Source organism: Stegodyphus dumicola, chromosome 1 (assembly GCF_044657685.1).
Source record: "Stegodyphus dumicola isolate Sdum_Otavi_A_Nest chromosome 1, ASM4465768v1".
Lineage (NCBI taxonomy): Eukaryota > Metazoa > Arthropoda > Arachnida > Araneae > Eresidae > Stegodyphus > Stegodyphus dumicola.
Window position 1 is genome coordinate 207,990,515 of NC_140768.1, and position 12,334 is coordinate 208,002,848.

Genomic DNA, 12,334 nt, shown 5'->3' on the forward strand with positions numbered 1-12,334 from the left:
GCTTTTCAATCATTGTTCAATAGGTAAAGAGCAGAGGTCGTAGAAACAACAGACACGTGGCCCTGCTGTTAGGTTCGCTAGGCCTTTTTACGGTGCTCGTAGCCGGGGCCAAAGCACCAACCTACTATTAGCCCCTAACAGCAAAAGGAAGTACGCAAAGCGGGAGGCTGAAGTTCCTTCACGCTCCGCGTTGAACTCAGAATCACACCCAAGGTCGTTCTTTCAGCAGTGAGGAGAAAAGCGTCCGTCTAACTCGAAAGTCAGGGGTGAACGATGACTGCATCCATAATGATGAGCGATTAAATACGTGTCGCAAGAATTGGTTGTGTTGCAATAAATTATGTTAAATCTACAGCTGCGTGTCCAAAAGGTGGCATCATTTCATTTACGCAATAAACTTAACCAAAAGAAAGGAAGGAGTGCAAACCGGCACTAGAAGTGAAGCACTGATCCCAAGCTTCGGTCACCAGACGGGAAGTTTTTTGTTTACAATCAGAAGCTCGTTTAACCGTGCTCTGATAGTATTTCGACACACGACAGTTCCATACAAATCGAAAAACGGGACACTTTCGCATGAAAGAAACATTCATAGTGTGATGGATAATAGGAATTTGTATAGTTTAGTGACATTTACGCAAAAATCACATCTTGGTTATTTTTCGATAACTAACAACAGCGATTTTGATTATGAATTTGTTTTATAAAATTCTAAGCTGTTGAACTACAAAAATATAGATTTTAGCAAAACTGTTATACTTAAAGAATGAAAAATACCTTATGGTACCTATAAAATTGTATACATCTTTCAATACTCTTGATGGAGTATTCGCTACTTTTATTTTATGTTCCAAATGCCAAAATGTTTTAAATAAAATAATTTTTTTCACATCCACATATTATTGTAACATGTACTTTTTAAAATTTTTTAGAGGAGATGCTTTACTGTTGCTCATTTTAAACTCATCATTTTATTTTTATGTATCTGAAAAATAATCACTTTGGGCTTACACGTTTTACTTAATTGTTATTATTTATTATATTATCAGAGAATTATTAAACTGTGTAAAATCGTTAAAAGAGGTATTGAGTGCTTTGCCAAAATATATTTACTAGAAGACTTGAATTTGATGATGAATGTATCCTAAAACGTGTTTAAGTTTGAAACTTGATGGCTAAATGTTAACATAAAATTATGCATGTTAGAATATTTATAATTAGGCACATAGGTCAGGTTAAGTTTTTATTAAATAGAGTAAGGCATGCAAGGGCTATTCTGAGTAAAGGTAGAGATGGTACTGTGGAGGAATTTTGAAGAAAAACTTACCTCTGATTGGGTATTAAAATTAATGCATAAAATTTTCATTCAAATTATATTTATACATATTTTTTATGCAAAACTTTTGGGTTTATGTTAAATTAGTGTAAATTACTTTACTTGAAAAATATAGTGAATGTACAGAAATTAAAGATTTGCGCATGCCTGAAATGAAAAACATGAAATATGTATAGGTATTTATTTATACATGTACTTGCAAAAAGCGTGTATCTGCCTTTAACAAAATACGTAAATATTTATTAAATTATTTATAAATGTGTTTGAAATGGATTTATTCATTCATAAACAAGTGAAAGTTAATGTGACGAAATCTAATTATTAAATGTATCTAAATTTATAATGATTATAAATATTATTTAAATATATAGCATTGAATAGTAAATATAAATTGAAATCCCGTTGACAAATATGTTATAAAATATTTAAGCAAGAATTGTTCGTACTGAAAAGCGATCTGTTAAAAGGTATTGTAAAGCAAATTCTACGAGATGTGTACTTAAGTAAGTAATAAAGAAGAGTTTTGGAATACGTATTGTCGAAATTATGGGTAAAAGAAACCTGATAAGTATAATTAAAAGAATTACTCCCCTTACATTTTATAACTCAGTTACAAGTTTTAAATAATATTTTTTAAAAAAATCCTTATTTTATTCCCTTTCAGAAATATTCGGAGACAGTTAAGTACTATTTAAAGTTTTTCGCTATTAAAATAAAATGTGCTCTAATTTGAAATGGACCGAACAGAGCATTAATTATAAATTGACTTATATTTTTCAATTTAAAAGATGCCTCAGAAACTAAAAAATCATGTCATATTTGAGAAAGTAATTTAGAAAGAAGCTCTATAAATAGAAAAAAAAAATAATGCATAATTTTAATATTAATAATTCAATAAACTTTTATCTTAATTTTTGTAATCGTTAACCGAATAAAATCGAATTACCTTAAAATTTTTTTCTAATGTAATTAATGAAAACTTCTGAAAATACTTCATTCAAATTAAAGCATTCTGAGCAAACTGTTCTGTGAAAAGTATAGCATTTAATTCCGTTCAGAATGAAATGTTGTTTAAAAATGTCTTCTTTTCATATACGTACCACTCAGAAGTACTGTAGAAAAAGAAAATATATACATTTATATGTATATTTATGACGTAATTACAAAATATTTTCATCCGATCGTATCAAAACCCATTGAACTTAATAATGGTAAATGGCCCAATGTTTTGGTCACCACGTAAGGCTCACCAGTGCTTCAGCGCAGGGTATGGGGGGGAACCGGTTAGGGCCACTCCATCTTACTTCCTACCTCCATGAATCTATTATGGTTCCTCCCCATATATCAATAAATAAAACGAGATTAATAAATTCAAATGTAATGTCAGTATGAAAAATAACATTAAAAATGCACGATTTTCGGAATTCCTCCCCCCCCTAAGAAATGCAATATCAGCGTTTCTGCATTTTTGTTTTGGCTTTTTCATATTCTTTGTAACTGCCAATTGCATTGTTTATCCTTCGAAGGTTATGGTTTAACATCAGAATTAACATCCACGTTCTGCTCTCAAAAGCTTTCAATCTATTCCAGTAATTTTTTCTTAGTTCTTCAGCTATTAATTTCTGGGAGCGCATTTCTAGTCTGCCGTCGCTATGTTGTCCTTCCATTTCTCATAGACACGTTCTTCATCTCTACATTGAAATGTGCTTCATTATTTCATTAGGGTTCAATTTTCATACACTCAATTACCTATGTTACAACTGACTTCCGGAAAATTAGTTTTATAACCAATGAAATTCATTTGCACACTGTGATTGATTACATAATATGCCTCCTTACTGCTCTGATGTTGCTTTCCGTGACTTCATGCCATGCTTCACCTACATTTTAGTAATTTTTTTGGTGTCACAGCTCTTCCAAAACTTCGTTACAAGATATTTGTCCCCTCCAGCGGTAGTTGTCAGACTTCAAGAACGAACGGCCCGAGCATAAGTGCATACATGTACTGCGCAAAAAAAAGGGGGGGGGCAGTTATATCTCTCGTTCTATATTTCTCGTTCTACTGGGCCGATTGACGAAATTTAACTTGCATTTTTAATGTCTCGAAAGTGCGACTTAAGATATGCATAAGATTTATATATAGCATTGTTCTAATATAGGTATTTTGACACAAAAGCGGACTTTTTCTGAAATAGAAATAACATACCAATTTTTTTCCATACTTCAATTCTACGACTCAAATTACGCCAAACTACCAAGTTTTGTAAAAATCGTACGAGTAGTTTTTAAAAAATTAGCTCTCAAAATTTTAGCTCCTCAATGTTAATTTTGGTACATATTTATTAATCTCTCTTTTTTTATTATACTTATTTGATTCTTCCTTTCACATTTCGAAATTTAGGTTTATTCCAAATAAAATTCACCCATTTTTTATGAATCATTTTTAAAACTTGTATTTTTAAATAATTCTTAGAAATTTTTCAAAAAAAAAATTTGAATTATAATCTATAAAACATTTACCATCATCTTAAAGTAGACATATTTCTAAGCATACGAGTCTTAAATTAATCTTAAAGTAGACAACATATTTAGATTTCTGCAAAAAATTACAGTTTTTTATTCAAAATTTTCGAAGATATGCGTGAATTTATATATTGGCGCGTTTTGAAATTTGGCATATTTATTGAAAGCGATTGTGGTTGACACTTTGCTAAATTTATTTGGAAGTAAAAACGATGTTACCTTTTTTCCACTCATGCATAATCTATAAAGGTAGGAACGAAGTGCTTTTTCTTTTCCGCTCCCGCATAAATGGAAGGGAAAGGAAAATTGGTTGCCATATATTAAGATGTTTGCCAAAATGAAAAAAAATCGGCCAAGATAAATTTTTGAATTTCTCCGAAAACTTCGCACCAAATTTTACAAAATTTAATATCTAGGCATAATTTGAGTCGTAGAATCGAAATACCGAAACAAATTGGTATGTTATTTCAGAAAAAGTCCGATTTTGTGTCAAAATACCAATGTTATGCATAAATCTAATATATATCCTAAGTAGCGCTTTTGAGATATGAAGAACGCAATTTGAATTTTGTCAATCGACCCAGTAGAACGGGAGATATAAAAAACTGTCCTACCGCCCCCTTCCCCGTGCAATGTACAGCAGGGAACCTCAAAATTAAAAATATCATAATTTTTAAAAATTGGGGGAAACATGCTTGATTTCATATTTTGGAAAAATCGATCAGTTAGGTGTTAAAAATTAATTTTACTGCTTTATAAAAGTTTATATATATATATATATATATATTTCGCTTAGTTTTGAAAACTTCTAAAAGGACTATCGAGGTACTGATATGTGTGTGTGTGTAGTCTATTTTCACGATTTGGTTTCCCAAAAAACTGCAAAGATGATGATGATGTTGTTGACTATCTGCCTAAGAGAAGGAATGTCTTCATGGGAAGGAAGATTTTCTGAAAGAAACTGGCTGGTATATACATTACACGTGGAAAAAACCACGAAAACGCCCATGCAGACGGCGGGTTCGCCTAGAATCGGACCCAGGTCGAACTACTAGTGACCATTCGGCCGCTGGTACGCATATTTATATGGAACATATACATATATAGTTAGAAAAATTTTGCAGCTTTAGCGTAGGTTTATAGGCTTTTTAATTTACTCATATTACTTTTATTTAGAATATATATAATGTGTATGTACATTATACCATCATAATTTTTTCTGATTTATGGAAAAGTGTCCCAGTTTTGTCCATTTCTACCCCAGAAAAAAACATACTATATTTCCCATGACCATTATTCATGGTCTAGGTGCCTACTAGGTTGAGGTGGAACCTTAAGAAATATAATGAACTCTGTCTGTCATTCCATCCATGTCTCTAGATCAAGGGTCGGTAAATACTTTTAACCACGAGTCAAAAAGGTAAGTTATTACGCTGGCAGGACCGCCGCAAGCTGAGATGGTTCTCGTACAACCTCTTGCGGTGTCTCTACTCTTTGCCACAATGCTTTGGGAAGAACACTCCTCCAAGTAGAAATTTTTTTTAAAAGAATTAATCTAAAAGAGTAGTTTATGCATTTAATTTCACTGTTTTTAAGTTAATCCTGTCTGTCATTCCATCCAAGTCTCTAGATCAGGGGTGGGCAAATACTTTTAACCTCGAGTCAAAAAGGTAAGTTATTACGCTGGCAGGACGCCATAAGCTGAGATGATTCTCGTACAAAAACCTTTTGCGGTGTCTCTACTCTTTGCCACAATGCTTTGGGAAGAACACTCCTCCACGTAGAATTTTTTTTTTTTAATTAATCTAAAAGAGTACTTTATGCATTTAATTTCATTGTTTTTAAGTTAATCCTAGATGGTGCATACGGGGTCACAATGAACCTGCATGTGGGTCAGCCAATGGAAAAACAGAATGTACAACTAAATTTCAAGAAATATGAAGGAAGTAAAGGCATCGATGAATGATAATTTTTTTTAATATATAACTTTGCACATACATTCGTTAATTACAAATTCTGTGTTGTAAAAGGAATTATTAATATACACAGGATGATCATAAAAAAAAAAAAACTTCTCCGACACCTAGCGGCTATCCACAACTAATCGAAATGAAATTTTGTAATTTGAAGGCAGGCACTCTAGATTGTGATGATTTAAATTTAAAAACAATAGAATCTTATGCTTACAGATACAGTCGGAAAATTTTTCGAATAGCAACAATCACATTTTTCCTGTGCAGTTCTTTGAAAAATCATAAATAGCGCTGAAACAATACACATATGACGAAAATTTCTCGCATAAAACATTTGCAAAGAAGAGCATTATAAAGGACCATAGCACAAAAGAGTGAAAGGGAGAAAAAAAGGCTTTTATTGTAACTAAAGTTTCCAACATGTCCACCTTCGCAGATGATAATTCGCTGCATGCGAGATTGTTGCCAATACAGACGAACATAATATCGCAGGAGGAATCAGCATAACTTCACGTTTTACGGCAAATTTCAATTATGACAAATCCCTCTTGGTGTGCACACCTTAGATTTCGGACAACACCAAGATCACAAATCTATCGGACTGAGGTCGGAGGATCACGGTGACCACGAAAAGCTTCAAAGTTACGGGATGTCTCCAAGGTGCTGCTGATGCACTTGCCAATCACGTGACGACATCAGGAGAAGCGCCGTCTAGCGTCCATACAATGTCATTAACGACATTTCGCTGCTGCAATTCTGTAATTATGTAATTCTGCAACATTGCTGTATACCAAGAACTTGTCATGCAGCCCGTTCTCACACCTGTGGAAGTGACCTCTCCGAAGAAGTACGAACAGAAAAGAAATGTGCTTGTGATGCCGCATCAAGCAGTCACTTCAGCTTCATATAAAGGCGCTAATATCACATCATGAGGATTTTCATCAGCCCAGTGCAGGCAGTTCTTAGAATTTAAGTTACCAGTGAAATGAAAGTATTCTAGATCAGTTGAATCACTCATAATCCAAAAGTGAGATGCATGGCATAGCCTGGAGGGTTTTCCATAAATTTTAATTAAACTTAATATTTACATACATACAAATGCACGCTAAAATGCCTGAATCGAATATTAAGACTCAAAAAGCAAGAACTGAATAGTTCCATCAAAGAATCTAAATCGAATTCTATTGCGTAGTGCATCGAAATTCTACCTTCAAGAAGAAGAATATTTTTCCAAGTCATGTGTTCAGAAGGGGAAGGGTTAAGTAAGCCAATAGATGGACTCTTAACGCCATCTCTTGGCAATATCAAAGAATATTCTTTAACAACCAGTTAAAAGAAAAATGTGCCTCATCTGTCCATAATATTCGCAGCGGCCACGTACTATCTTCATCATTCCTGATGAGGAAAAAACTACGGCCACGTACTATCTTCATCATTTCTGATGAGGAAAAAATTACAAAGTTAGTACACTGTTACTCGTCTCCAAGTTGAAATATCTGGACGCACTGGAATCGGCAGGGACCTACCCTCAGAATAGAGCGCAGAAACTTGCGGATGAAGGTCTTCAGTACATCTAAACTGACGGCAACACTTCTTGCATTATAGAATGAGCCTGCAATAATCGTATTATGCACTTCAGCAACAACTTCCCATGCAGTCATCCCGATTTCGGTCCATCCAGTTTCCTCATTTTTTTCCCCACCAAACACCAAATCACGTACAGATTTTATAGAACATGAGGAACAGATTTTATGGTTTTGGCTTATGTTTTTGCCGATCTGTCCCTGTGAATTGTGCAAAGTGCATCAATGCACTTCCACTCTGTGTTGTCACTGGTCCTTTACAATGCTATTCTTTGCAAATGTTTAAGGACGGTAATTTTCATCACAATCGTGTAGCGTTTAAACGCCATTAATGACTTTTCAGAGCATTTATCAATTTGAGCATGGAAAATGTTGGTGCCATCATTCGAAAATTTTTCACTGTAACTGTGAGAGTTCTATTGTTATATGTCATCAAATTCTCGAGTGCAAACTTTCAAATAACAATACCTGAAAATTAATTTCGATAGGTTGGGCGGACAGGCCACTAGGGCTATATATCAAGGAAGTTTTTTTTGCGACTATCCTGCACTTAAGGTGAGATATGAAATCTCTAATGTTCGTTTGCGATTATTTTATCCAAATTAGGTTCGAATTTCCTTTAGCAATCTTTAATACCGAATATTAATTTTCATCAACAATTTGTGATCCACATTTATTCTTCCTGTACTCAAACATAAAACTAATTTTTTTTTTTTTTTTTTTTTATTTTTTTTTATTTTAACAAATAATTCTACTGTAAATCAATGTTCTAACTAAATCTGAACTGGAACATCATTTTTTAAATAAAACTTTATGGGTGAAATACAGTCAAAAGTCGTTAATCCGGACTCGTCAGGACTTCGGCGATTCCGGATTATCGATTTTTCCGGATTATAGATCATCAGTTTAAATCTGGTAAGATGGCATGCAGAAATTATAAAATTAAAAATATGAAACCGTAATTTATGAAATAAACAGCAATTATGATCTAAAGGGTATCAAAATTTACAAAAAGAAAAAGCTAAATATTTATTTGTTTACTTTATTAAACATTTCTTTCAATGTAAGTTGTTTAATTTGCTTCGTTTCATGTGATAATACTTTCTCTTTAAGTCTATTTATTAAACAGACATAATTTCTTGTTTACTTACAAAGTTCCGCTGTTCAAATCCTATAATTGCTGTGTCGAGAATATCGGCTAATTTGTCAATCGAAATTTTTTCGTTTTCAATAACCTCTGAGTCACGTTCTTCACTATCGGAAGCGAATTATAATGAGGAGGAACTTGATTTAAATCATATCAAAGACTGAGTACACGAGATGAAATACTACATTTAGTAATGAATTATAAGCTAAATAAAATAAAAACATCTGCTCTGAAGATAAGGATAGTGCTGACAGATCAACTTCCAATTCATTGCGCACGTGTCGTTTCCCTCCCCCCGCAGAGCAGCGTGAAATTGATAAACATATTTCGGAATGATTAGATAATCAAAGGATATATGCCTTTATCCCTTTTTTGCAGCAATTCCTCTTTTTGTTTCTTGGACATCGAAACATACTTTCGCTTTGTAGATCCTTTGGGAGCTCCAGCATCGGAAAATGTATTTGACATAATCCAAAGTTCAAGCTTACTTTTATAAAATTGCTCTAACAGTCTGCAAAAAATAATAAGCCGGATCCAATTCGAAGATTATGGAACAACGCAATCTGCAACATTAACTGAAATAAAAAATTAGATAGTTTTAGCTTATACCGTCCGTTTTACATTAAACGCGCATGCGTAAACGTATTATGCACATGCGCACATGTATATTCGCAGCCGTAAAGGTCTTACGCGCACGCGTAAACGCCTATGCGCATGCGTGGCCGAATTAACGACTTTTGACTGTATTCTTATACCAACCTTACTTTTCTGATCAGTCTTTCTATCTCAGCAATATTCATATTTCCTTGTTTAATTTCTACATTAAAGCTGCTAGAAATGACGGAGCTTTATTATTCAGCGGATGTACATGCTTTCTAGCATATCTAGTGTTCTCAACTTAGGTTGACTGCTAGTGTAAATCATGCACATATATGTGTGTATACACTGCAACAATAGATGTGCACTCGTGCTGCTGATTTTGGTTGTTTGCGTACAATATCGGGTAGAAAAAGGGGTAACAAATCATTGCAAGGGATTTCAGAACAGGCCAGCTTTTACCACCCCTGCTCCAGATAATTTTGGACAAAAGTGAAAATGGTCACCTTAAAGAAGTTGTGCTTTTATCATACAGAATATTGATGTTTTTTATGGTCTAATAAATAGAACTCACTTTTTGAGGTGGTCGTTTATGAGAAGTTATGGGAATTATTTGTAGCTGTTTAAACAAATGGCCACTTAGACCACTCAGTTCAGGTTAGAGTACTATTTGACTCCTAATTACAGTAGCCAAATTGAATCCTTACAGAAGTTCACATGGGAGGTATCCCATATTCACATTACATGGTGAAATAGATGCATCCTCTTCAGAAATTCTGATTTTAAAGTTATTAATTAAAATCTATTTCTTTAAAAAATAATTAAGTAAGCTAAACATATACCCAACCTAAAATGACCATCCACTATTCCAGGTAATTTTGATCTTCTGTAAAGATGGTAATTATGGAGCTGAATCCCAATATTTAGTTTGTTTTACACTCTTAAAAAAAGAGAGAGAGAGAGAGCAGGTCACTTGCAAAGGTGCTCGTCCTTGTGGAATTAACCGCAAAGAAAATGTTATTTTACTAACACTGTATAAAATACTTACATTTTTACATGGAAACAAAATCTCTCAAAAGAGACGGAGAGCTTACCTTTTTTTGTAGTATTGTATTTTCGGCATTCTTCCCAATCAATTTCTGCGCCTGTTTCTTCTGATATCTGCACAAGAACTTAATAATTACTATGGTATACTAACACAGATAAATCATTTCTGACAATTTTAATGCACTAGTCAGTAAATTGCTAGGTTAAAGAAAGCCATAAAAAAAATAAAAAAAATATCTCCAGATTTTTTTAAAGGAACGGTCAATGAACTGGTTAACTTAATATACAAAACTGGCACATAATAACTGCAATACAATAACCATTGTTCGGATTCATTTATGAATATGCTATCAAATTTAGTTCTCAAAATATTATTTTGTTTCAGTATTGCGTTATGTTCTCATGACTGAGTATTCGATAGAGAAAATAACACAACACTGCGTGCTATAACTACGAAACTGAAGTATCAAACGCATTCAGAAATTGCACAACTTTAAAAAAAAATTAAAGCATAAATATATACAAGGTACAGCTATTAATTACCAGGACTGACATAACTGTAGGAGAACGAAAAGTCGATTTGCGATAGATGACGCTAGTGATTGCATATTGGAGAGCATTTTCTAGCACATGTGCAGTGCAATCAACGCCATTTTGATGTAAGTGGTTTCTCGTGGAAAGGCACATTAAAACGTAGCTCTTAAATTCCTATTATCAAAGTGAATATGGAGCAAAGAATTAACATTAGAGGTTTCCGCAACAAGACCTACAAAATGTTAAAACGAGTTTACGGCGAGGAAGCATTATCTCGCTCAAGAACTTTTGAATGGTTTAACTGCTTTCGGGACGGGCGCAAAAGCATCGAATATTGATCCACACAGGTCGGCCGCAGTCCGTACGCACGCCGGAAGCAATTGAAAAAGTTCGCGATATGGTGAAATGTGATCATCGATTTAACTATTCGAGTACTCGCCAATGAATTCAACAAGGACAAAAAGACGGTTCGGCAAATTTTGACGCAAGACCTAGGCAAACGCAAGATTTGTTCCAGATTCGTTCCTCACCATTTAAGGGATGAATAAAAGCGAACTTGTCGACAGCGCTGATGCTGACCCTGCATTCCTGGATAGGATAGTCACGAGAGACGAGTCTTGGTGTTATCAATATGAGCCTGAAACGAAACGTCAAAGCTCTGAATGGCGGTTTCCAAGTTCACCAAGACAGAAAAAATTTCGATTTGAAAAGTCCAAAATCAAGATCATGTTAATCGCTTTCTTCGATTGCGATGGACTCATTTATCATGAATTTTTTTCTCCTTACATGACTATCAACGGACAGTTCTACACAGAAGTTCTTGACTAACTTCGAAAACGAATTCGTAGAGTGAGGCCTCATTTTCAACAAAATGGGAGTTGGCTACTGCTACATGACAATGTCCGCCCACACACTGCGTTGCCTGTGAGGCGATTTGTAGCCCAGCATGGTGTCGTTGAAATGCAGCATCCACCATACTCTCCAGACCTAGCACCCACAGATTTTTTCCTGTTTCCTAAGCTGAAAAATTCGCTGAAGGGAACAAGATTTCGAAGCCACCAAGAAAAGTGTAATGTCACTATTAAAGAGCAATTCAAAAGAGAACTTTAAAACTTTTTTCCGAAATTTGCACAGCCAAACACAGACGTGCACTACGGCTGATGGGGATTACTTTGAATCATATTAAATGGCTATGTGTTTAAGCTTTTTTTCTTCCGAGTTATTCCATGAGTCCTGGAAATTAATAGCCAAACTTTGTATTTAAAGTATCAAAGGCATCTCATCTGGAAATTGCTAAACTTAAAAAGGAGAGGCACACATACTTTTTTTTTTAAAAAAAAAAATTCTTTGTGACACGGTGGCAAATATACAAACCCACTGATATTTTTATTTGCATACATACTGTCAAATATTTGCGATGCATTCACCACTGGGAGAAGAGTTATTTTCGCTTTGATAGCTTTAAGCTGCTTTGCGAGAACACTTTTGCCTGCGGTATGGAATTTAACATGGAAAAAGTGACTTGTTTTGAAGAGCATATGGAATGTAAAACTGTGAAAGGCAGTTCTTAAATTTTATTTAAATGATGCACAGTCAA

At 34.2% G+C, this 12,334-nt stretch overlaps 1 protein-coding gene across 6 annotated transcripts in view; it reads right to left on the reverse strand.

Annotated features, from left to right (window-relative positions):
• LOC118187360 (protein bicaudal C homolog 1-B-like) overlaps positions 1-12,334 on the reverse strand; it is a 254,265-nt gene that overhangs the window by 145,285 nt on the left and 96,646 nt on the right. For 5 of the 6 annotated variants that reach the window (XM_085825071.1, XM_035357562.2, XM_035357558.2 and 2 more), the window contains exon 3: positions 10,251-10,317. In XM_085825071.1, the coding sequence (XP_085681197.1) occupies positions 10,251-10,317 (67 nt within the window). The remainder of the gene's footprint in view (positions 1-10,250; positions 10,318-12,334) is intronic. The other variant, XM_035357560.2, reaches the window with a different exon arrangement.